This window comes from Tenebrio molitor, chromosome X (genome assembly GCF_963966145.1).
Source record: "Tenebrio molitor chromosome X, icTenMoli1.1, whole genome shotgun sequence".
Taxonomy (NCBI): domain Eukaryota; kingdom Metazoa; phylum Arthropoda; class Insecta; order Coleoptera; family Tenebrionidae; genus Tenebrio; species Tenebrio molitor.
Genome location: NC_091055.1, coordinates 10278432 through 10305396, shown reverse-complemented (window position 1 = coordinate 10305396; position 26965 = coordinate 10278432). Strand labels below are relative to the sequence as shown.

Below are 26965 nucleotides of genomic sequence, written 5' to 3'. Positions count from 1 at the left end.
TAATAAAAATTAATGACAATATTATCAGCGGTATTAAATGTATAGAGAGTGAAGAGGCAGATGTTTGATTGACAAAGCCGCCTGCAAAGCACTGGATATGGAAAAAAATAAACTAATGAAAGTAATAAAATTAGTTCAGTGGGTTTTTTAATATCTAGCCAGAGCCATGCATTTCATTTATATCCATTAGTAAGGCTTCTCGCAATAAAATAATACAAAAATTATAAATACGGCCCCGGCAACTAGAAAACAAAATTTAATTAAAATAATATGTAATAAAAATATACAGTATGGAAACTACTTATGGAATAAATTCAATACTTAATTTCAAAACGAATTAAATTTTTGTAAAACACTAAAACATCAACTTTTATTTCAGAGTGCGCTGGTTTTAAATTACTGGATCTGTTTGTGACGTCATCTCCTTCAGACGTCATACGCATTTTTTTTTTTTTTATATAAAGTTGGATTTTCCTCGTTAAGGTCAAATTATTTATTTTTTGGCAGTGTGATTTTTTACTTCAATTACATTTTAACTGTGTATGTCACCAATAAGGGCTGATAAAGTAACCATGTCACATGTCATGCGTAGACTGTGGAGGTTAGGTCGGGATAGACATTTTTCACTTCTTGGCTACACTTAATTAAGGCAATTTTCAAATTAACTGTTAATAAAACCTTCTTTTTTCTTTCCGCCATGGTAAAATTAACCAGGAATAGGATAGGAATAGAATTTTATGAAAAAATCTGTGCTTTATTTCACACGTCAAACTAACATTCAAAAGACGTCAAATCGCTCTAACACGATAATGTGAAAATTACTAGGAAAGGACGCGCAGGTTTGCAACATGACAACAATTTGACAGGGAAAATCCAACGTGACTGAGTTTTAAATATAATTAATATTTATTATTTAATTATACAGTATGTCCCCGGATTGAGTTTACAAGGGGAAAAAAATTGTATTTTTGATTTTATGTAAAAACTTCAGAGGAATAACATTTTTTGCTTCATCTGAAACCCCCATTTCCGTTATTAAAATCTCAGTATTGATACACTGTATTCTTAAATTAACATTTTTTGTTAAAATTTGGACTTGGAATTAATTTTTATGTTATAAATTTTATTACAATTGGCCTGGTTTTTTGACAAACAACTTATTACTGTTTCAAAATGTTGTCTTTAGAACAAAGAATTTATTTAATCCAATGTTTTTTGTCACATAATTACAAAATTTCCCAACAGTTATGTATCAGGCATGGGCGTTCAGAAGCTTAAACTTCGATACAGGGTTGAATTATGTACAGAAAACGGCGCATAGTTAATAGAATAGTTTTATATTCAATTATCATTTTTTTCAAAAAAAAGGAAATTATTTTTTCTGCATTTTCTTTGATTTTAATGTTAAGTCTTCCTCTATGTTGAAAAAGACTTTTTAATAACAGAAATGGGGGTTTCAGATGAAGCAAAAAATGTTATTCCTCTGAAGTTTTTGCGTAAAATCAAAAAAAAAAAAAAATCCCTCTTGTAAACACAATCTGGGGACATACTGTATATAAAAAGATATCATGTAGGATTTGTACAAAAGCTGTTAAGAGTACTATCCAAAACTAAAAGAAAAATTATTGCAGAATTTAAAAAAATAAGTGTGACGTCATAGCTCAAAATGGATGACGTCATGAACAAGTGAAACAACAATAAGTATTACGAGAAATAAAAATTAACCTGTTTCAGTCGTTAGTTTTGAAATTACTGGATTTATTCCATAAGAAGTTCACACAGCATAAAAGGATAACATAATTATAATCGTGTCAAAAATAAATTACTCCCTAGGATTTAGGAATATTCGTTACTAGGTTGCTATAAATTTGGTTAGGTTGGAGGCTATGTGGTTTCTGGTGACAAACAAAAGATATCGTAACCGTAAGGCAGCGAATTCCTTGTAACAGTTGCATATGGCTCTATTTCTCGCTAAGTGATAGATGATTTTTCGTTTCACAATCAATTCTGGTTTCTGGCGGCATATTTAGTTGGACTTAATCTCTCAATTCATAGTAACCAACCTTAGGCATTCAAAATTACTTTTAGTTACACACAACATGAAAAACGTTATTTCCTTATATTTTTGACAGGATTATAGAGACAGTGGGCCGTATGATTTCCCATTCGTTAAGGCTTTCATTAGCTAAATAATTGATTAGACAAAGTGAGAGTATATGCCAAGCACTATGTTAGACAGAGACAAAACAATTTAACGACGTTCTTTAACTTTAATGAAAGGGAAATCATACGGCCCATTAGGTTTATTATTAGTTTTTTTAAGACGTGACCATTTTTTAGCTACTGTTGATATTGGTAATAAAAAGCAACATTTTTTTGTCTAAGCGCTTCTATTAAATTCCGTAACTGTACCTCTGTACCTAATGACACGTAAACTGACGAACACGAATTTAGACTTGGTGATTATATCCATTTTTAGTCATATTAAAAAACATCATTTAATTGCTTATTAAAAGCTAAAAAATAGAGGTTATATAAAAGAGCTGAATGTTAGTTGATAGTGAACTGAATAAATGAAGTTCATTTTTATTATTTATTTTTTTCAAATGTTACGATACTGTTTAGAAGCTAATTGGTGGAAAAATAAGTCTCTTCGTGCTTATCAAGATGTGAAGCGCTCTCTAGTAGCAAAAAATATTACCCAACAAGAACTCTACGTCGCTTTACAGGTTTGCAATTTTGCCGCGCAATTCATTACTCTAAGGCAAAAAATAAATAAAAACCGTTAACGATATAACAAATCTTTATTAATTTTTTACACATCGAAAATAAAACCGATAACAAAAATGTACTTCGAGTGGTACTAAAGCTTCTTGGATTTTGGTTTCCTTTTGACAGCATTTATACTCTGAACGATTTGATCTATATCTTCGTTGTCTCCGCTGTAATCGTTCCCGGTCGACTTCTTAGTCGCCGAGTTTATAAAATCGGCGACGTATCCACCCAACATCTCTTTAAGAAAGTGACTGATTTTATCGATGTTGTAGACGGCCAACATTATGCCGAAAATGAACACCAGCGTCCATACTGACGTTTGTTTGATGTCTTGCTCGACCATACTGTTCTTCACGATGAAATCTAATTCGACATACTTGAACGACGAATTTGCGACAAATAATTCGGGCTCTGGTTCTGGTTTGTTGTTCAAGTTGGATTCTAAATGCACCGAGTAGGTTTTTCCGTCGATGGGTAGTGGAGGTATCTGGACTAGAACTCCGTGGTTGTAGTCGGACGTTATGGCGACGGACGAGGTGTCCACGCGTCCAGTGTAGACTGCACCGGAGGACGACGACTCGCACACGACTTTCAATCTGAGGCTTTTGTAGTGTTCGGGGTTCCTCGCGTACACTTTGACGAGCAAATCCATGTGAGTAATCGGGTGGAAAATCACCATCTGCAAGTCGTGCACGTCTTGATTTACACTCTCCAAGCGAATAAGCTTCGGCGCGCTCCTTTCGATGGCGTGCTTCCCGTTGGGACTGTTCTTCACGGTGACTTCGTACGAGCAATACGGCTGGAGGCCTCGGATTCGGAAATGTCCGTTACTTTCAGATGTAGACTCTTCGGAAAAGTGACTACAGTTGGCTAGACCCAACGCGACCACGACCACGCTCTCTTCAGGTTCTCTGTTGAGAGAAGTGACTTGACCGTAAGCGCTGTATGCGACTCGCTTCCCTCTGAAACAAAAGGTCTACACAAATCCTCAACAAGAACAAATTCTTTACGTCAACTGCACGTTCACAGTCTGTCCCTCGTTTACTGTGATTATTTTTGAGTTGGGCTCAAAACTGTACTCTTTCATCATCGGCCGCAGGAAATACTCTCCGGGGCTCAAGGAATGGAAAGCGATTTTCCCGTTTTCGTTTGTTTGCAAATTGCTCCTGTAGCTGTCGCCACCTGACAAAGACAGAAGAGTCCCCTACGAGAACACATTTTCAAAAATTGATTACGCACTGACTTGTTAACAAACTTGTAACGGTGTTTTGTCACTGTCCAAAATCTCGATCACGATCTCGGCTAGTTTGTGCGCGAGGAAATTCCCGTCGTTGTTTGGACCAACCAAAACGTACGAGTCTTTCTTAGCTGCGATTTTGTAAGACTTTGACTTGTCAAGTGGTGGAAATTTGTAAACACCGTTCTCGTCAGTTTCTGCCAACAACGTGTCAGAGTTTTCAGTCTCGACGGTGACCAAAACTCCCGGAAGCGGAGGTATGATTTTGCCTTGGAAAACAACTCCCAAAACCGCCTTGAATTTTGAACCTAAATGTTGACAGTCTGTCTGGCCGTTGATCGATAAAATAGGAGGTGTGAAGTATAGAATGTCCGATTGAGGTACTATCACTGCTGATTCGCTAGGACTGAGTAACAACTCGACCACGTAACCGTTATCGATGAAAGGTAGAGGTCCACTTTGCGTTTTAACGCCATCTATGTTGACAGTAGCTTTGACGTCGCCATGTTTCATGTCCGACTCAATTGTAAAAGTTATCGTATGTTTCTGGGCGTTTAAAAATATTTCATTTACTGGAGCATCAGTACTGTAAGTCACACTATTGGAATCGTAACTGTGACAACCTTTCAACTGGAAGGTGTAAGTCCCAGCTTTCTCCAAGCAATGAGGAAGTCTGTCTTTCTTTATCTGTACGCTGTATTCTTTTGGTTGCCCTGCCAACGTATACGTCGCCTAAAAGATTTTCAAAAATCATTCAAAGTTCATCAAATATGTACAAAAAATTTAAATAAATACAAACTGACAAAATTTTAATTCTAAAAATCAACGGCGAAACAAATTAAGCAATAATTAGAAATAAATTTCTTTACCTCTGTATCGTGTGACGAAATAAATACCACTGAATATCCGACTTGGATAAAAGTCGGAACTTCGACACTGATATTATTGACATTAACAATTTGTTTGCTAGTTTTCCAGCAGAGTCTGTTGTCCGCTAGCGTGATTTCATAAATTCCGGGATATATATCGGAAACTTTGAACGAATCGTCTGAAAAACACAACATGAAGAGTACTGAACCGACGACAGCGCCACACAACTCTACCGGATATATTTATCGTGACTTCATTCTTCTCCGCCGTTTCTCCGCTAGGTCTCAAGATGGCTTTCAACCCTACACAGTCGTTCTTGGTCAAACACCGGACCCTGCCTTGGATCGTAGCTTTCAACTGCGAGAAAATTATCGTCCCGGATTGTTCCGACTCCACTTCGATGCTCTGCACTTTCGGGAAAAATCTAGAAACCAATCGATAAAAAAAAATTACAAAGATGATTTTGTAGCGCGTACTGTAACCCTTTTTTTGAATCAGCAATGTCAACAACAACTTGGACGTGGTATTTACCAGGACTCAAAAATTCGCAAAATCGTCCAGAATTCATGTCTGACACCGTCGTCACGATTTTTGTTTGGCCCACTTGCGAGAATGTCACAGTTTGCGATTTGTCGCTGACCACTGTGCCGCAAATTCGATAGGATTTTGGAAACAAATCGGGGATTTCACTGTTGGGGTTCATCTTAATCGCAACTTCTTTGAAAAGAAAACCATCTAAAATTGCACAATTAAACAATGAAATCGATAAAATCGATTTGATGAGACCACCTGATATTGCTTGAATGTTGTATGTCCCAACTTTAAGCCTGTCAAGCTTGTAAATTCCGTTGGAATTGGTTTGGGCGATTTCTTTGTTGTTCAGGAATATTTTAGCGTTAGCCAATGGATTTCCGTTTGGCGATTTTAAGACGCGTCCGTGGATGTTGAATCCGATTATCTAAAATTACAAATTAAGCAATTGGATCCCAGGTATCAACAAAATCAACCTCAAAATTTTCCTTAAGTTTCACGCTATCGTGAGCAACATTAAATGCGATGGAGTTTGGTTGATAATAAATATTCTGCTCGTTGTAATAAGGGGCAACAAAATAATTACCAGAAGGTACAGCCCCAAATCTAAAAATCCCTTGCTCATTTGTTTTAACATGACAGATCAGTTTGTTAGTATCTTTCACGCCCGGTAGAGGGCTCTTGTCACACCCGTCAACTGAGACATCTTTACCCTTTAAAGTATCATTGAAAATTGTGTTTTTAAGAATTATACTAAATATTTACAGGTGTACGTGCAAATAGCGCTATAGTAGTATCTTTAATAGGTTCTCCTTCATCTTTAACAGAACCAGTGACATCATACCCTTGTATAATAAGACTTTTAGGAGATAACTCAGTATTTCCTTCAGCTACAATGACTTTGACACTATCTTTCCAGACTTTCCACCTACAACACAATCTTAGTTGTGTGTCAAATCTCCTAAACAACATACTTGGAATTTAAAATGTTCACAACATAAGCTCCTGGATATACAGGTGTGAAAAAAAAATTTCCACCAGAGGCAGTAATAGTTTTTCTAGTTTCTGATTCTGAACGCAACTCTACTTCAATTCCTTCAGGTCCAATTTCATTACCTAGACTCTCTACCTATAACAGACACATTTCACAACTAGTTTTTCGCACTTTGTCCCAGTTACTTTTCCAGTAATTCCAAAACCCTTGAAATTGAAATTAATATCTTTGCCTTGACTGCACAGGTCAGATACGCCATCAACAACTAAATCAACTTTAGTTGGTGTAAAACTCCACCCAGGAGGCGGCTCTAGCTGGAATTGATCAAATTAGAAGGAATAGTGATGACAGTTCACCTAACCTCCAAAATGTACTCTCCTTTATCGTACAAAGGAACGAAATAATAGCCGTTATTTGGGGCGCAGTTGATTTTGTCTTTAAGAATACCTTGTTTCGTCAGCCTAGAACAATTGTCTCTTGACCTGCACTTTTTCCACCTGAAATACTCACAATTTTACTTCTACTTTGGAGAAATCAATCGGAACGTGGCTTTTGACGAATCCTCCGCACCCCAAAATATTCCCCGACGTTTCTTTTACTATAATGTTTATTAAAACGAACAATATCACACGTATTTCATTCATTTTTCCTAATTATAACTAATTTAAATAAAAATAACCCGCACGCACAAGCAACTATGACATGACGTCTACTAGTTACGTTAAATTTGTGGTGTTGGCTGCACTGATCTCTTGAATTCGTAATTCAAACATTGCGCCAACGTGATTAATTGTTTAAGAATTAGTAATTATAAGATGATTATCTTGTTTAATAAATGGCTCATATAATCTAATTTTGTGAGATAAAAGCAACATACTTGTATCTTGGACTTGCCTCCTTTTAATTAGAGGTGATTCAGGTTTGCACTTTATTTTTTATTTTTATTATCGATATCAACACGAATGATTCGACACAGTTGTTATTTTGAATCAGTCTATTTAATAGTGCTTATTGGGCATATGGTGCTCTTTTGGGTCATGGGTGAAACAATTCTTGATAAGAACCGAATTTAAAGATACATTTCCTCACGCTTTCACTAATCAGAGTGTATTGATACAACGATCTTGTGCTTCATTTTTGGGTAAGTGTTATTCTCGTACAAAAGTCACGACCTTCGTCAATGTGAACCGCAGATTTGTTCCAATACTGGGATTTGCAAGTTGAAAATTAATTACCCAATACGTGAAACGTGGTCTCGTCTGACAACATCTTTCTTCATTTTTACACTCGTTTTGTCGCACATAGTTCCGTTTAATCGACCCATTTGAAACTCACCCAAACTTTGATTTACGTTGTGGTAATCAAGGACGAGACAAGTCACTTCATTCCGTATCTAGGATTCCCTAAATGAACTTTTTATTGACCGAAACCAGATGGTCCGCTTTTAAATACGACATAAAAATAATAAAAAAATCTTGTAAATTAGGTTTAGCCGGCACGATTTTACGTATTCACCGTGTTTGTTCCAGTGAAGGAGATAAACACCTATAGTCCTGTAAGTAAGTGAAAATATTTAGTTTTGGGAAGGGGAAGGAGTCAGCGATTAGTCAAACTACTTAATAGACCACTTCACTATTTCGTCAATAATTGCATTGTTGATGCAGCCAGTAATATATTAAAGATTTTTATTATTTTGTTACATAAATAAAATCGAAATTATATACAGTTCAATAACGTTAAGGTTTCGTCTTGAAAGTTAATTAAACGCTGTCGGTGTCCACGTGCGGTGGTAACGCTTTTTTCTCTTGGCAAAAATCATTCTGTGCGTACCTACCGCAACGGTGTTTACATTATTTGCATAATTTCTGTGCAAATGTCAAGTTTAAAGTAACAAACTGCATTCGTACTCAGACAGATGTGTTTTAGGTACGGCTCTAATGAACATTGACTGTAGATGATGGCCAAAGAACTGCAAAATGGTAAGTACAAAACGCCTCTTTACTGCCGCATTGTAAATCTAACTTAAATTAAGTCACCTGCTGAGTGAAAACGCTGATAAAGCATAATTTCATTTGATAACTTACGCTAATACACAACACGAATCAGCGTTTTTTACTTTAAATCATTTTAAACTCTGATGTGTGCTATTTTGCATACAGGAGTGTGGATATCCCTGATGAATATTTTAATTCATGATTTCCGCTTCGTCCAAACTGAATCTACAATCGATTTTTTCGTTCGGATCTTGTTTCCCAGAAATGACTCGAGAACTGTAAAATTCTATTGTATTGTTGTCCTAAAAATATTTTTTTATTTGAACCTTGATACCGCACGTAACAGGTAAAATTATAGAAGTTGCAAGTAGGACAATGTACTCACAGACAGTTCAGAGAAATTAGTATTATTTTTTAAACTTTGAAAATTCACAACAAAAAAAGATTTTTTCTTTAAGTACATATGTAAATTAAAAATTTGTAATGTATGTGAGAAAACTGAATTGTATGTTTTTAATTTTAATGTTTTCTTATTTTAATAGAGATAACAAATAGGTACAATCACACATGCAAGTAACCGTGTTACTACATACGTAATTATTTATAATTTTTAGAATGTCACAACTGGGCAGGTGTAACAACGGTGATTACTCTAAGTGCTTTGTTGTTATTAGCTCAGAAGTTTTACGTCGAACTTGGAACCCGCTATCACCACACGGTGGTCTCAAGTATTTTGAATAAGTAAAATCTAGAATTCCCATTACGATTTTAATCCAAATTACATCTCCTCTTTTTAAACAAATTAATTGAAGAGTCTCGTACTAATTCACAATTGAACCCAGATTAAACGATGTGACTCGTTTTGACTTTTGAGCCTAAAAATATTTAAGTCTTGAACAGCATTTTTAAACGAAAAAGTAATATTTGTTACACGACAAACTAAAAACTGTCCATTTATTTATTAATCACTTTGAGTTTGTCATTTTAAATCGGATAACACCATTTATTAACTTTTTAAATGACCACACCATTTATTAACTTCTTAAATGACTACATGATTTATTATTTTTTTATAATGTTATCAATCAAATGCGTCATTATGAGATATTTATGTTCTTAAATTTGATAAGTCATATGTATTTTGAAAACTTTTAGGCCCGGTTGTATAAAGCTTAGTTAACATTCTGTCAGCTAACAACGCGTCAAGTCATAAATCTGCCCATTTGATTGGCTGATTCAAATAAAATGTTAAATATCCTCCAATCAGATCGCTTGACATTATGTTAACTTTCACAACGACTTGACCTCGCTTTATGCAACCGGGCCTTAAACGAACATTTTTCGAAGTATTTTATCAGCATGCGTTTTTTTAAATAGGTAGGTACTTAAAAACAGCGCGAAGCCTTTATAGTTGATATGTAGGTTGCCAATGATATGAACATCCATTATTCATTTTAAAACTAGAATACCTACTGAGTAATAAAACCTATATACGTTTTAAATGTCTGGTAGCAATACTATTTAAAATTCAAAATTGTCGGCTTTTATCGGCCCGAACCAGTTGCGTTGCGATATGCCGGTTCTTGAAAAAGTCCATTTCATTGACGTGTTTACCACAATCGCGATACAACACAAACATGATAAGAAATTGAGTCCGATTAGGATTTTTCGTTCGGTGATAGTACCGATTACGCCAGTACACGATATAGGTACAAATCGATGAATCGGTCAATAAATTCAGGTCCTGACCAAATCTTGCCTACCGAGGAGATCACAACAACAAATCTAGATGAACCTGTGCGGCTCCGGATCCCCGAAAGTGGGAAAGCTATCGAAACTGTGGCGCCGATTTCGGTCCCCGGACTCCTGAAGAGGACCTCCGAAGCATATCCAAACCATGCGGCGTTGGCGTACAAGGCTGAGGGCAAATGGAACAAAATATCTTACAAGTGAATATTGAGGAAGTTTTGACAGATAGGTACTAAAGTGGAAATTTTAGGGAGTATCACGACTTAGTGCGGACTTGTGCCAGAGGATTTATCAAATTGGGACTCGAACGACACCATTCCGTCTGCATCCTGGGTTTTAACAGTCCAGAATGGTTCATCGCAGACTTGGCTGCTATATTCGCAGGGTTTGTACAATCATAATCATAAATAACACATTTCTGTTATCGTATCGGAGCTGACAACCGTCAATGCAATTATTTAATTAAGGATAATGACACGCGTGAACCTTAAAACATGAGGTGTTTTAATATTTACTCCAATTCCAATTGGTTTTTTACTTTCAACGGTTATTACTAGTATTTAATGATCTTGTTAGCTATAAAATGAAACAAAAAAAAACTAATCAACATAATAATCTAAGTCATTAGGTGCAATTAGGTGATCCGCAGTAGTATTTAAAAATGTGTGTTCACTAAAAATTTGAGAAAGTCCAAAAGTCGTGCTCTTTTACTTAGAAAAAATCGCACCAGTATGGTCCACAAGTGATATTTATTTTATACATTTTAGAGGTGTTGCTGTTGGCATTTACACCACCAACTCGAGCGAAGCTTGTTTTCATTGTGCCAACCAAAGCAAAGCTAACATAATTGTTGTTCAAGATCAAAAGCAACTAGACAAAATCCTTGCGATAAAATCCCGTTTGCCACACTTAAAAGCAATAGTGCAATACGAAGGCGAGCCCACAAGTCCTGGAGTTGTGAGTGTAAGTATTGTGAACCGGAACATCGATTAAGGATCTAAATCCGATTTTTTGTAGTGGGAGGATTTGATGATAATTGGTAGAGATCAAGGCGACGAGGAACTAGACAGAATACTGAAAACTCTGGCAGTTAACGAGTGCTGTACTTTGGTGTTTACTGTAAGTGTCCAGGTGGCAAATATTTCTGTAAAAAATGTGTTTGTATTTTAGTCTGGCACTGTGGGCAAGCCTAAAGCCGTGATGCTGAGTCACGACAATTTGACTTGGGACGCTGTTTCGATAAGTCAACGTTTAGACATAAAGAAAGGCGAAGAAATCATCGTCAGTTACTTACCTTTAAGTCACGTAGCGGCTCAAGTAGTGGACATCTACTTGGTAATGTTGAACGCGGCATGTATTTATTTCGCCGACCCGAACGCTCTGAAAGGGTCGCTAATAAACACGCTGCAAGAGGCGCAACCCACAAAGTTCCTCGGAGTCCCAAGGGTCTGGGAAAAAATGCACGAAAAGATGATGCAAATCGCCGCCCAAAACACCGGAATCAAGAAAGCTCTATCGTCGTGGGCCAAAAACCAAGCCTTGCAACACCACCTGAACAGGATGAAAGGGTACGTTGTCGTCCTCGACGCTCAAAGAATCATCCGTCTCTTGCAGGATTAATAGCAACAGTTGGGGATACTGTTTGGCGAGTTCCGTCATCTTCAAGAAGATCAAGCAAGCCCTGGGGCTGAACAGGTGCACGACTTTCGCGTCGGCGGCGGCGCCGCTCGCGTCCGACATCAAAAAGTACTTCTTGAGTATCGATTTGCCGATAATGGAGGCGTTCGGCATGTCGGAAGCCAGCGGGGCCCACACGCTCTGCACCATCGACTCCTTCGGCCTGGACACCATCGGAACGGCGCTGCCGGGGATGAGGACCAAAACGGTCAATTGCGAAGACGGCCAAGGCGAGCTCTGCATGAACGGCAGGCACGTCTTCATGGGCTACCTGAACGACCAGGAGAAAACCCAAGAGACGATAGACTCGGAAGGGTGGCTGCACTCGGGGGATCTGGGCCGCATCGACGACAAAAATTTCATCTACATCACGGGTCGTCTCAAAGAGTTGATCATTACAGCGGGGGGCGAGAACGTGGCGCCAGTGCCTATCGAGCAGCTCGTCAAAGCGGAGCTGCCCCACGTCAGCAACGCGTTCCTCGTCGGCGATACCAGAAAGTTTTTGTCGGTTTTGGTGACGTTCAAGACGGACGTGGAACCGGAAACCGGAAGGCCTCTGGACACGTTGCTGGAAAGCGTGCAAGACTGGTTGAAGGGTTTGGGTTGTCCGGCCAAAACGGTCAGCGAGATTTTGGCGGCAGGTCCAGATCCCAAACTCCGCAAAGCATTGGACGAAGGAATCGACAGGGTGAACCTTCAGGCGATTTCCAACGCTCAAAGGATCCAGAAGTGGTCGATACTTCCGGTGGATTTTTCGGTGGCCACGGGAGAGTTGGGTAAGATCGATAGGGTGGAGGAGTTTTGGGGGTGAGTTGACGATATGCTTGCAGGGCCAACGATGAAAGTGAAAAGGAACATCGTGACAACCAAATATGCGGATATTATAGAAAAAATGTACGTGTAAAATGAGAATAAACGATTGTAGATACGGAGCTGGTAGTTGCGGTTTTTGGGTAAAAGAAAGTGATTATTGTCAAAATATTCTTTACTTATAAAATAATATAAATAATACCTTGAGTATAATTTAAAGTTAGAATCCATCTTACATCATCTCTTTAAATAAATAAGTGAATATGGTAAGTATACATATATGCAATATAGACATATTTTACATAATTTTCTTAAATGGTAACAAAATGCTAGCTACTGGGGCAGGGTTCTGCCTCGGCACTACTATCGCTACTGTCTGAATCCTGCTTGCAACAGCGACACTGCTGTCGCCGCTTACACTTCGATCTGTGACACTTAGAACATTTAGATCTATATACAGGGGCAACTAATTCTACCTTAATATTAGCAGTGGCGGTTACTTTGGTTGTGTAAGGGCCACTAGAACTGGATTCTGGACTACTGTACTCTACAGTAACTTGTGGCTCAACCACAATACTCTGATTGCAGCTCTCCTCCGTGATAGTGGTAAGACTCGGCTCGCGAGTGGCCTTCACCGAACTGCTGCGTCGGGAGGGTTTGGAGTAGGTCGGGGTTCGGATGGGGGGCGGCGGAGGTGGGGGAGGCGTGGGTGTAGCGATCCGGTCGTTGTGCTCCAACTGGTAGAGTTCGGCTTTGGGACCAGCGATCACCAACAGGATGGGGAAGAAGACGAGCGAGTTGAGGGCGGAACTGCACAAGGAGATCAACAGCGCCGTGAAGAAGTGACACTGGACGAATTCGAACTGGGAAGTGGCCAATACCGAGACACATACGAATAGTCCAAAATCGCCTTTCAGTATCGGTTCAGCGTACAATTCTAAGGACATTTTCAGGCGACGCTCGCAATTTCCTAGCGCGCTCAGAAATCCTGACAAAATCAGGAAGACGTTACGACTCACGATTATGAAGTGTAACGCACCTACAGTTCCACTTAAAGCATTTACATTCACCAGACACATCAACAACATACAGATTATTATGCTGAATATGGAACACCAAAGTTTCGTCCACTGTACAAGAACACATGCTACTAGAACCGCCGCCAGCAGTGTCAGCAGGAACTGGACGGCCAGCAGGCGATCCAGCAGTAGGAACTGGTTAAAATAAGCAAAAATTAGTCCGATCGGATAGTTTTTCAATCCCCTCTGATTGAACTCTTCGGAAATCTGTTTGATTTGTTTCAACGTTTCTATGATCTTTCCAGTACTCTTCAAATTCTTGAGGTAGAATGGCATTTGAGTATAAACAAGAGGTCTCGACTTTGGAATTTTTAAATCGAACTCAGCCTTTGAACTATAATGTTGACAAGGCTTCGGTGTAAGATTCGCCTGGGAGCTTGAATACGACCACTGATCGTTCGTATTCCACACCGACAAGTAATTGTAAAACGCTTTGGGATCTATAATACCGTCACTCACGAGCTGCTTCCTATAAATCTGACTCTTATCCACTGGAAACTCTACAATACCGGTCTGTGCTAACAATTTAAACGCTAATACTGCTTTCTCGGTGGCGTTGGGAAACCACTTTTCACTATTTAAATAATTGTTCTTGCGATTGTCGTCGAATTCTTGTTGCAAGTCTAGTAAAAAATCGCGGAAATTCGCCAACCAAAAGTCGTTCATATTCAAGCCCCCGTTCGAGTCTTTCAAAACATGAGGTACTTTAGTTAGAGAAGAGTGGTATTCGTATAGAAGCGGTTGATTTAAAGGATATTCCAACTCGGTTGTTACTAAATAAAAATTATAAAAACCAAAGAATTTATTTTGAGCTTCTAAATATTTGTACTCCTGTGTGTTCTTTGGTAAAAATGTCGATAATCTAACGTCGAATTCTAACTTGAGACCGTTAAAGACGCAAAAAATTATCAACACAGCGTAAGTTAAGCACAAAAGCACCTTCACGAACGGTTTAAAAAGCACTGATGTGAAGTAGCGATTCACTAACCACGTCAAAAGGTTCTTCTTTTGCTGGCAGATCACCTCTGCCGTCAACAAATTCTCCCCGTGCTCCTGCAACAAAAACAACCATTTCAAAATGTGTTCCGGTCAAAATCAATTCATTTATTACTCTTATCTCTTTTCATTCAATGAATCCGTTTACGCAAATTATTTTGTTTGTAATACATACATGCGTAAAACAGTAACATAATCAAAGTAGTATTCCTATCGAATAATTATGTAAAACATTAAAACTTGAAGCATTCATAAAATGCATGACATGGTAATAACAATTCGTCAACTCATCAACAAAAAATAGTAGGTACACCGTGATCAACAATGACTGAGTCTGTTGGCAATGAAACAATTGAAAAATATTGGTGTTTTTTTTGTCTCTTAATTGGCACTGACCGGATGTTTTAACTTGACGACTTAAAAAAAAATGTTGGTTATGTTTATGCTATTACAAAAATGAACCTTTGTTGCCTTTGTTGGTGAATTTCAAATTTGCCTGTCAACGCTGACAACCACAAAGGCGTTTAAATTCACTGGTACCAAAATCATTCAAAATTTCATTGTCACCAACAGATTTATTTATTCTTGATCACGCCGTATATTGTCATACGAGAGAGTTCAGAAGGAACGAGTTCGACAAAATGTCTTGTGAAACGAGTGTAACATGTTATTTTTTCTATTTCGGCTTCATTGATTTAATTTTTTTAAATATAAAATTATTATTATCTAGTGACTTTTATTTTAATGACATTGGATTGGTATTGATGAAGCAATGTCATTTCCTTGAAAATTAAATTTCAAATTGTCTCCCAAATTTTGTTACAATAATAATCTACCCCCTTAATGGTTTATTTTGATCTTACAATAGGTATGGATTCACATGACCTCACTTTTAACACTGGCATTTACTATTAATACCAACCCCATATTCGATAATCACTAGAAAATATACTATAAAATTGAACTTGGTGCAAGTGTTTTCAGTTCAAAACAGTGTCATAAAATGATTTTTATGACACTGAAATAGAAAGAAAAAAATTGTGAGTGTAGATGGAATTGTTTTTTATATTTTTTCACTGCAGGTTGGCAGAAATGAGTAATTTTTTCAAAGCAGGTCTGTCGTGTTTGAATGCAGAATAAAAAAAAGTAGGCAAGTATTTCTGGAGCAGCTGTATGTGCGGCAGCAAAATACTTAAGTCATTAGTGAGATTAGACGACTTATAAAAATTATGAATGGTCGAGAAGTGAATGATTCTTAAATGATGTGATTTAAATGGTGGCGCCATCTGGTAGTGGTCTGGGAGGTTGTGATTAAAAGTAGATGTAAACAAGTGTAGAATCTGTGTGTAGAATTATCTAATGAATGTTTGAAGAAATAGTCGAAATTGTGGCGTCAACTGGACGTGTTGTGTGATGTACGTAGTAAAAAATGGCAACAAAAATTCCGATAATTATTGGTGAATTGAATGAATATATTTGTCCCGATTAGAATGATATATGTAGTTATCAATTTGATTTTTAATTAAAAATAAATCCTGTCATAAATAATAATTGTTAAACAGAAACGCAATATATAATTTTATCGGTGGAATGGTAGGTATGTTGTAAGCAAATTAGCGCGTACAAAAAAACACATCAAATATGATTATGCAAATTGTACAAAAGGTGTTAAAAATGTGAAAAAATGTGAAGAAAAAGAGAAATAACGGTGGCATAAAGCGCTATTAGAGATTGTCGTAATAAAAAGCGGAGCTAATAGACACATGTCGGTGTCGTTGGCGATCGTCGTGTTAAGTTAGTCGTTTTTTGGTGAAATTCCGACACGGCCGAAGAATAAGAAAAACTCACCGGATCGTTATTGTTGTTGGTAGTCTTGGATTTGGCCTCGTTCCGGAAGCACGGTACGTCAGTCTTTCGGCAGCGCTGTTCGAGGGCCAAGAGCGAAGGGAAGACGATGAGCAAGGCGGCACCGTGAAAAATAACCAGCACCGCACATTGTAAACAAAAAACACGTAGCGCCGGCACGGGTAGTACGGCGGCGGCCAAGAACGCGGCGGAATTCACTAACGCCGCCGAGATGATGGTGGGACCTGTCCGCTGGAGCACTTCCGGCGGGGACAGATTCCTCATGTGCGTCGATAAAATAAGGAACATTTCTCTCATAGCGAGTCCAACCGTGATGAAAGGTAACACGTGGGTGCTGAGCAGGTTTATCGGCAGTCCGATGAGGCTGCAGACGCCCAACGCCGCCGCCGCCGAGCTGGCCAAGACGATCACCCCCAGCGCCGCGAGACCCGACTGGGCCACCCAACCGTACACTGCGGCCACCCCCAGCACTATCCCGAGCTTGACGACGTCCGTCTTCGACGTCTCCTTCAGCATCTTGTTCAGGTTGGCGGTGGAGAACGTGACGAAGATGTACGAGGGGGACTTCTTGATTTTCGTCAGCCGATCCACCTCCTGGAAACGAACAACCGAATTAGTTCACAACGCGCTCCCTCGACTGTGAGAACGAACACAAACCTGGGCGAATTTGTTCTGCCAGGCGTTCAGCACCGTGGTCGCCTTCTCCTGGTTCCAACCGATGTGGTGGACTTTGTAGTGCCCGGACCAGTACTCGAACAACTCGTGTTCCCCCATTAATTGTACGACAGTTTGTAAAGCTTTGGCTTGTTTAATATGACCAGATTTATTTTTGATGACGCCGCCGACGATTAGGTCTTCGGGCCAGTGCATGTATTTCGCAGCGAAACCGTAACAACCACTGGTTAGTTCTGCACCAATGTCTAAATTTTGAGTCGAGTTATAATTTGGAGCTGTCACTGGACATTCCGGGTCGCGAGGGTTTAAACACGGCTTTTCTTGATATCCAGATGTTATTCCGGCACGTTTTAAATAGTCCTCTAAAGAATGATAATCAAACTGGGATTCTTTTTGTTTTAATTCGGATACTAACTGACTGGGATTGAGGTTTGTCCATTTAACGTGTTTGTCTGTTGTGTATCTGAAAAACAAAATACAGTCCATAACGAAATTCGATGATGTTTGATGATTCAATGTTCAATTTAACAATTTTTAAGTGTTAAAATGAAATTACGTCCTAAATACGACGTAATATTACGTTGTAAATACAAGACACTCTCACTTGTTTTTCAAAGAGAAACTTCAAAATTTCTAAAATTCAAAACTGAGTTATCGAGTTAAAATACAAGATTCGCAGCCGTAAAAAATATTTTATTCTAACGGTCTTGTTTAAGCAAAACATTTTTTTTAATTATGTACTCTGTATACATATCCATACAGGTGTTTTTGAAATGCGTGCACAAATTTTAACCACCAGCTACTGGCTTCATGTAGAACTCGAAAAAAATATTTAAAAAATTCTGTGTCAAAAAATAAAATGACATTTATTTTTTGAGCTACAATGTTTTTTAATTGCTTTTACTCTTCTACGTTGTCAAACAACCTCGTAGGTAAAATTTCGGCACATTTTAAAAATACACCCTGTATATAATATTTTATAAAACGTACACCAATGCGGTTTCCTTGTTTTAAAGCATATTTTCTATAGGTCACTTCGCATTGGCGTACATTTTATAAAACATGATATACAGGGTGTATTCTTAAAATGTGCCGAAATTTTACCTAGGAGGTTGTAGGACAACGTAGAGAACTAAAAGCAATTTAAAAAAATTGTACCTCAAAAAATAAATGTCATTTTATTTTTTGACACAGAATTTTTTAAATATTTTTTCGAGTTCTACATTAAGCCAGTAGCTGGTGTTAAAATTTGTGCACACATTTCAAAAACACCCTGTATATACATACTTCGTCCAGTGAGAAATTGGGAGATTTTGAATCGCATTAAATTAACCCAACACTACAAAATGCACTAGAATACATTAATTAGAGCATAATTTCCGGGCAAAAATGTTACTTGAAGGATATATTTCAAATTTTACGTGCGCTAGATACTACTTTCTCTACGTAGAATTTAGTGATCTTTATGTCAACCAATCTCTCGCTGGATAAACTTTACCAACAAATCAGACTTTGTTTGAAGTCCGGTGAATTTTTCTAGAAAAAAAAAAAACATTCGAGAACCATCAAGTACCATAGAGTAAATTTTGAATCGCTCTGTATGGGTGCAATTATTTGAGTGAGCTTCACTGTTAAGTTTTTTTTTTAACCTGATTAAAATGAAAAAAATTAAGTGAAGTATGAATCTATCAAAAATCATGCTTAGATCCTTTAATATGCAGTATAACATAATATATATTTTTTTAAATGTATACAGGGTGTAACAGAAAAAAGTGCATTTATTATCACTGGTAATAGTACTCATCAATTACAACAACTTTTCTAAATAAAGTTTCTTAGAATTTGCAAAACTGAATTGCCAATTGTCCCCCCTTTATTTTGACGTGCCGTTGATGTTGAATGCAATTTTATAAATTTGAAAAGTTTTTTAAACAAGAATCGTAAAAACTGAATGTTTTTATTCCCTTCGTATTAGATTTGATGAATAAAACGGTTTCACTTTCGTTGTTTTTCTTTTATTACTGCTGTTTTTGAGTCATGAGAAATTACAATTGCGCCTCATGAACAAAAAGATTTCACTTTCGTTTGTTCTTGTTACTTCCTTGTTTTGTTTCTTTATTAAATGTAGTTAGATTAAAATTGTTCCATTGGCGGATAACCGAGTAGTAAATTTTTATTAATTTTTTAAACCCTTCAGAATTTGTTTTCGAAAAAAAAATATAGAAAAGTTGTAGTAGATGAGTCTTATTACCAGTTAAAATAAATGCATTTTTTTCTGTTACACTCTGTATACCGGGTGTTATGGAAGTGTTATGGTGTTATGGAATAAAAAAAATAATGTATGTAAAAAATGTTTATTTTAAAGAGTTATATTGGTAATTAAATTTATTACGTGGAGTTGGATAACACCTGTATATACTTTCAGGTCTTATATCTCTATTATTTATGGACCGATTTTAGCAGTTTCTACTTCAAAAAAATCAATTATTTTGTTAAAAATGTATTAAAATTTTTGAGATGTTCAAGTCGCTTTGAAACAATTGAAAATTCTGCGAAAAATTAAATAAATTGACACGGTTTTTTCCTCTTTTTCTTGTAGTATGACTACCTTTAGTGGGACACCTGTATGTATTAAAAAAATTTAGATAAAAATTTTCAAGACATCTCTTTAGCCATTAGACCTTTGGCATAAGAAGTAAATTTGTGAAGAAAAAATTGCATGAGTGCAAAAACATTTGAAAACCATTAAATACCATAAATAGATGTCATGGTATTTTTAAATCACCCTGTATATCTGCAACTACTAGAGAAACTTATTAGAAAGCAAACAGTGGTTTCAATTTTCAAAAATACAAATTAAATTTAGTTTTTTTTGAAAATCGATTTTTAAAATAAAACAAATGAAACAGTCAATTTTAAATTTCAATCTTTCGCAGTTCATATTTTAAAAACATAAAAAAATATCTGAGAACTAATAAATAGCGTGCATCAAAGTTATAGTGACTTTTTTAATCACCCTGTACATTCGTAATTATTTGAAAAATATTTTTAAAAAAACAAGATATGGCTCAAATTTACAAAACTGGGTCTTCAAAAAGATATTCTTTTGAAAGTTGATCGAAGCAAATTGCTTTTTATTATGCAATTGCTCAATTGTCATACAGCAGTGATACTAATTATGTACTTTATGTATTTTTAAATGAAGCTATTATAAATTCAATAAATCTTTGTAAAAAGAAATAATTAAAAAAATGAAAATCATCGAATAGTACGATTTTGTTTACATATACATACATATCAGCCTGTATATCAGATTTTTTTTTAATTGTGACGAAGCAAACGATAGTTTTAATTTAACTCACAATTAATCAATGCTCAAAAGTTCTCGTTACCGTCTTGTGCCGTAATGGTCCAATTTAGTTAATTGTAAAAAAAGGGTATTATACACCGAATCTAGGACTATCACATACTACAGGAAATTTATTTAAATAACATTCCATGAAATCAAATTAATTTGACTAATTATTCAGTTAATGAACTGTTGAGATGTTATAAAGTGTTTCGACTTTTTTTTTTGATACGTCAATATGTAATTAAAAATGTTGCAGTTGGTTTGATCACTTTATTTTTACTACAAAATTATTTACGTCTTGTATTTGTAAAACTGACCTTCGGTTTCGTATTCAGAATACTAAAATCAATTTTTCATTTTAAAAGAATTCTTTCATCTCAATACAGTAATTTCACAAAAGAATTTGACCGTAAGAGAACGACGAGATGTCAGAATGGCATCTCAGCTCTGAAAAACTATGAATGCGATGGTGAAGTGTGACAGACTGTATAATAAAAAAATTAGATTCTATCGGCATGCTGTAACCGTTAGAAATCACGTCTGAGCTTGAGTCAACGGTACAGATGTCAAAACTGACAATTATCGCACAAGCCACGACGGAAGTAAGTTCGCAATAATATTTGCGATGGTGGTAAAAAATGCTTCGGAGGACGGATCGGACGGGTCTAAATTTGTTTTTGTTTGGAGTTCGGCGTCCGTCGGGCACCGATTGTGGTAGGTAGGAATTCGGAGGATTTCATAAAAGGGCAGATGTTGAAGCCGTGACCACCCCAACTTACGGTATCTGTACGGGATGATCGGGTCCGAGCAATTTGGAGCCTTCCCAAAAGCAATCCAGCGCCGTGACGATCGAGCACGGCATGAACTTTTCGAAAATCTGTTCGATGTAGTGAGCGTCAAAGTTGGGTATGCTCGGAGCTTGGCAGAAATCCTTGAGTCGCCAGGTGATGTCGTACATGTTGACGGTGACTTGCGTGGCCTCCTGGATGAGGGCGAGGTGCTCCAGGAGGCCGTGCGGGTGCAGCAGATCGATGTCGGGCTCGACGGCCGTCTGCACCACCATCTGGTGCGTCGAGAGCATCTCCTGCGGCGTGGCCTCGACGCCCGAGGACGGCTCGGCCCACAGCAGCTCGATGTCCGCGTGGAAGGTCATACTCTTCAGACCGACGGAGAAGGTGGCGATCGCCAGGACGCTCACGAACAGGAACTTGCCGGCGTGCGTGTCGAGGATGCGGCCCAGGGAGCGCAGCTGGCGCTGAATTCGGCCACGAACCCACAGAATGCCGCGGTCTCCGCTCGCTTTGCCCTGCAACAGAGTATACCATGCAATGGACCACCCAAGAAGCGGCCTGACGTCACGCGGACCACCCAAGAAGCATACATATGGATACGGCAATCTCCGCCGCACTTCACCGCCTAGACTGTCCTTCTAGGAAGGATCGTCCAACGCTAGCGGAGACTACCTACGGGGCCTACAATTACTTCCATCCACACTTCGATTCTACAATATTGCCAATCACCAGTTCTACTACGCACGGACCGCTGCCATTGTGGATCTCGCAGCTGTCACCGCACCCCTCGCACCGACAACCCCGAAAACCCCCCCCGACCCTACCGAACCTCTAATATATGCACCCGGACGTTATCCCCAACGACATCTCTTCATCATCACTACCGATATCTAATATCACAACGCACACCGACTTCCCGCACGCCTGTATATCCTCAAATAGACATTGCAACCGCCTTTCGGAACGCCTATACATTCGCAAACATCACATACACTACTCGACATTAATTGTGACACCAATTCAAACGGTCCAAGCTGAATTCTCAAGTGCTCACGTAATTTTAATTTTTTCCGACAATTCTACTAATCCGTAACCGACTAATAAGCCGACATCGTTAAAATTTTCCCCGAACAGACTACCTGTGCTAGGAGTTTTGCAATTCTTGGCGTGTTTTTCACACAAAATTTTTCAGATCTACTTATTCTTCTCGTACAACTCTTTTTATAGTTCCGAAACATTCTGATTTTTTTTACAAAAGTACAAAAATAAAAATCTTTTCAAAAATAATTTTGTAGCTGTCGAGGATGATAAGGATCACACTTGAACATTTCCGCTGAAACTCCTAAGATGAAAGTTTATCAATCCGTAATAAATCTCTGTCCGATGTTCAATTTGTTGGACATCACTTTTCGACGAGATAAAAAATCGAAAAGCAGTAAACGCAAGTGACGTGACTCTTTCGGCGTGACAATAAACGTCGGAACAATAATTATTTTTGGTCGTTTTGCAAACAAACGAGCTCGGAGGTGACGAGAGCGAACTTCTTTGCCGTATCGTATCTGCCTTTATAACGCGTTCGGCTTCTTTTGCATAATCTTATTTACATAAATAATTTCGTGCAAATCTCGGGTGAGCGTCGACGCGTTACGCTAATGACGACAAAGATTGTGCGGAATATTTAAACGCATAATTGTAGGAAGTTGAAGGTTTAACGTTAAAACAGCGGTCGTTAATTAGGTAACGACTAGGACACCCGAGTAAATGCTCGACTGCACGAGTGAGACACTGGCGCAGACGGTGTCGGGACCGAGGGGGGGCTAAAGAAATCATATCCCCCGTACGCATCAACCAGTCGTATTTTTATTTCACATCTAACGAAAAGTTTTCACTTTGATACCGCCAATTGCAAAAGATTAAATCCGTATTATTTTAACAGATGTACCACGTGATCATTGACAAATCACAAACAAAATGACGAAAAGATCGGCCCAAATTTTTACCGCTGTCGTATATTTGGTGGAAATCGCAATTCACTGTGTGCAATTATTGTTTTTCGCGAAATTTTCCGGTGTCGAACTTGATTTTGTAGGTGAAAATATATGGGGTGTTCTATTTAAAATTTGCAAATCAGGTCGATCTCCAGCAAAATAAAAAATTACAAAATTCGAAAGTTATTTTTGTGCATCATGTGATCAAATCAATTTAAAATCGAGAGTGCTTTGGAATGTCATTTGCTTCTTTTAAATGTAGGTGTCGAATGACAGTCCGCGGCATTCTCGATTTGAAATTCATTCGATGTTTTTATTAGATGAAATCGACGAAACTAAAATAAAAATCTATTCAAATCGTTGATCGATCAAGTATTGTAAATATGTACATGCGCCAGCTGTATCAGCAATTATCCATGAGTAACGTGACACCGTGGTAATGACCAACAACACCTCAATCATACTTACACCCACTCTGGTGCATTTTGAACATTTATTCGATAAAACAACGGGATTATAAGACAACGGTTTTTTTTGTTTTTAATATTTTCAAAAAGTGTTACGGCGCTTTATTTTGGAAAACTTCGATAATTGATTTGATCTTGAAGTTTTGAATAATATAAAGCGACCCAAGGACAAAAGAAAAAATATTCACTTGTGGGTTTTAAAATAAAAACTTAATCCGTCAAAAATTGAAAAATATAAACAAAATTAAGAGACAAAAAAACAACCAGAGATCTTGATCGCAATTTTTTCGGTTTCAAATGTATGTGTATCAACGGAGTGATGCTATTTCGGAACTGCTTTATATTTAAAAAATTATGTGAAAATGTAATGTAGTGAATTTTTGAAAAATAAAAAAGAACAAGTACATTGACGGCTTTTTAGCTGTTTTAGCCGAACGAAGCAAAGAAATATTGAATTCTAAATAAATTGACTATTTTAAAACGTGGTAGAGTTAATTTTTCTGAAAACAATTTGCAGAGATTGTCAAATTGAATTAATAATTTTTTTTTTTTTAATGAAGAAAAGATAATAAAACCAAAATGCAGGAGAAAAAGTGCTGGTGATAATCAACACATATACATATTCCAAAATAGAGTGCCCGAGAGACTAATTAATTAAAACTTAAGAATTGTGGAAGAGTAAAATGAACGTTGAATGTTTTAAAGATTGGTTCTATATCGGACCACTGTATATGTATGTAATTATTTTTTCGCAAAAAGTTGCCAATTGTAATCTTTCGAAAATGAAAGAACAAAAAATGAGTCATCAAAAAAAAAAATCGAAATGTAAAACTCGTGAGATTTATCGAGTATCGGAGGTCGCGATCGTGCGAGTAATGTGCAGAAAAATCCGGCCTGAATGCCGTGTCGCAAACGTGTTTTAGTAATCGGGTAATTATCGCGAACAAGGTGATCGATATTTAAGCGAGGGTGTAAAATCGATAAGGGTTAAGTCGCGAGTGTGAGTTTTGAATAGACGTCGAGGTCGTGGATGGGAGTCGGTCGTTGTTGCATTTCCTTTTAAACGGTGCGGCATAAAAATCGTTCCAATTCCATAAACGCATAAACGCCGCCGAGCGGCGGGAATATTAATCGCGGTTCGGTCCAGTCACCTTGCAAGATCGGGAGTGCGTTCGATGGATGGACGTTCGATGAAATAAATCGTTCGGATCTGGCGGCGGCGATTGTCGGGGCTGCGGCAGGGTGGCTATCCGGAAACGGACGGCGATGAGCCGGGAGGGGGCGGCTGTCGGTGCCGCAAGGGGCGGGGTGCGGGCAGGTGAGCTAAGCAGCTAAGCTAGCGGACCACACACGCGGCTAACCCGGTGGTCCCACCAAGGCTAGCGTAACACGGCACATCGCCCACCAGACCGCAATCAGGTCTGGCCCCAAATCATCTGTCACACCTGATTCGGCGGCGGCGAGCGCCGCACGCCGCACACCGCACGCGTCGCTTACCTGCTCGAGCTGGTCCAGGGCGACGGCGGCGTCGACCCATCCCGGCCTGACGTAGAGGTCCGACTCGTGCCGCTCCTTGTCCGACGACTCCGAAGATGCCATCCTCTGGCTAGGCCCGGGCGCGGGCCCTCTCGGAAGCACGCGTTTCACAGAGCACGCTGCGCATGGCGGGCCCTAGGCCTGGCGCCCCAAACATCTTCGTCACCCTCTTCGGGGCAGCACACACTCGACGACCTCAGCGCCGCGGAGACATTTAACCTGGTGTAAATAAACAAAGTGACACGCAGCAATGCACCACGACCGACACCGCCTCGTAAACTGCCCGACTGCCGAGCTGAGGAGCCGACTGCCGAGCTGTTGGCGTTCATTGTAATCGCGATGGTTGGGTCGCTCTCTACAGGCGACCGGCGTCGAGTTTCTCCGAACGAAGACCACCCACGGTATATGTTTAGAATGTAAATTCTCCAAATTACATTACTTATGTTTTTTTTTTGTCACCAGCCTGGGACGTCCGATCCACCACGGACTCCTCCTCCATCCTCGTCCATACTCCATCCGCAGGACCTCCACCGCGCTTCCTTCACATCCAGACGACATCCTCCAGACGCCGGTGCACATCCTTGCTCGGTCGCGGACGTAATTAATCTCTTAATGTATTCCGCCGTTTCATTTCATTATGCAACGATTGTAATGACGATTTACCTCACGCAGACCGATGTTTGCTCTTCGTTTAGAATGAAAATATAAAACTGTTTAAAGCGTTAATAAATTAACATAATATTGACGACGACGGCGGCTTTCAAAAGAATCCCGATAATTAGTATGACTTCCGCCTGCAATCATCTTTTCACATGCTCGTCCGACGGAATTCCAAATTGTTACCGACGATATCGATCGATGCTCGCCAAAATCCCACCTTCACAATTTTTACCATCATTGAAATCACCCCCGGCACGCCGATTTTACGCGAACGATCAACCCCGAACTCCCTCCCGCATTGTTTATCACCCTTTATCGCATTTTCCCGATAATCCACGTTTCATTTCAATTTACAAACTTCGCACATTTTCACAATTCAACTTTTAATCCGACAAGTGCTCTCGCAGGAAGTGACATCATCTTTTTATTGCAATTCCAGATTACAAATAAATACAATAGTTTAACAGCATTAACAAAACACTAACAATAAATATATAACATGATTGTTATATTAATCTTTCTTCGACTTGCTCGTATTTCAAACGATTTCCTCACCACACTCGTTGTTAAATCCCAAGATAAAACAACACAGATTAACTCTAGACTAGATTAAATGAAATTCTTACAAGTTGATGAAGAATCCGATTATTTTTTAATCTGACATTCTTAACCATCTTTTCTACATTTTGCAGAAATATTTATTTAATGTGAGTCATAAAAATAACAAATGTGTTACAGAAACGCCATACCTACTTAGCTTACCAAATATGATTTCCTAAAATCAAGCGATACATTATTTTACAATAGGTATAATATGCAATTTTAAAGTCGTCTTTTATCGTTATATTTCAATTACATATGTACATATTTTTACAAATTTATTTCGATTTTCTTTTCAATATGTTTTATTATATTACA

At 38.3% G+C, this 26965-nt stretch overlaps 3 protein-coding genes and 1 long non-coding RNA gene across 4 annotated transcripts; 2 read left to right on the top strand and 2 right to left on the bottom strand.

The window, feature by feature from the left end:
- Positions 1-2785: 2785 nt before the first annotated feature.
- LOC138140035 (BOS complex subunit NOMO3) lies at positions 2786-7146 on the bottom strand. The gene is made up of 13 exons (XM_069060713.1): positions 6918-7146; positions 6769-6868; positions 6593-6721; positions 6388-6542; positions 6179-6341; positions 5890-6126; positions 5672-5840; positions 5359-5617; positions 5116-5306; positions 4882-5060; positions 4031-4744; positions 3786-3979; positions 2786-3737 (listed from the first exon to the last, which is right to left on the bottom strand). The coding sequence occupies exons 1-13, from the start codon at positions 7049-7051 to the stop codon at positions 2864-2866; spliced, it is 3498 nt and encodes a 1165-aa protein (XP_068916814.1). The 5' UTR covers positions 7052-7146; the 3' UTR covers positions 2786-2863.
- A 204-nt stretch (positions 7147-7350) lies between these two features.
- Positions 7351-12838, top strand: bgm (bubblegum). Its single transcript, XM_069060715.1, has 9 exons — positions 7351-7548; positions 8334-8386; positions 10143-10350; positions 10401-10535; positions 10918-11113; positions 11168-11269; positions 11321-11718; positions 11765-12603; positions 12658-12838. Exons 2-9 carry the CDS (start codon positions 8362-8364, stop codon positions 12729-12731), a joined length of 1977 nt encoding a protein of 658 aa, XP_068916816.1. The 5' UTR covers positions 7351-7548; positions 8334-8361; the 3' UTR covers positions 12732-12838.
- On the bottom strand, positions 12795-25689 carry ptc (protein patched). Its single transcript, XM_069060712.1, has 5 exons — positions 25349-25689; positions 21385-21911; positions 17236-17716; positions 16561-17172; positions 12795-14769 (listed from the first exon to the last, which is right to left on the bottom strand). The coding sequence occupies exons 1-5, from the start codon at positions 25448-25450 to the stop codon at positions 12967-12969; spliced, it is 3525 nt and encodes a 1174-aa protein (XP_068916813.1). The 5' UTR covers positions 25451-25689; the 3' UTR covers positions 12795-12966.
- LOC138140042 (uncharacterized) lies at positions 25654-26618 on the top strand. Its single transcript, XR_011162428.1, has 2 exons — positions 25654-25788; positions 25850-26618. It is a non-coding gene; the product is annotated as an uncharacterized lncRNA (long non-coding RNA).
- The last annotated feature ends 347 nt before the right edge of the window (positions 26619-26965 follow it).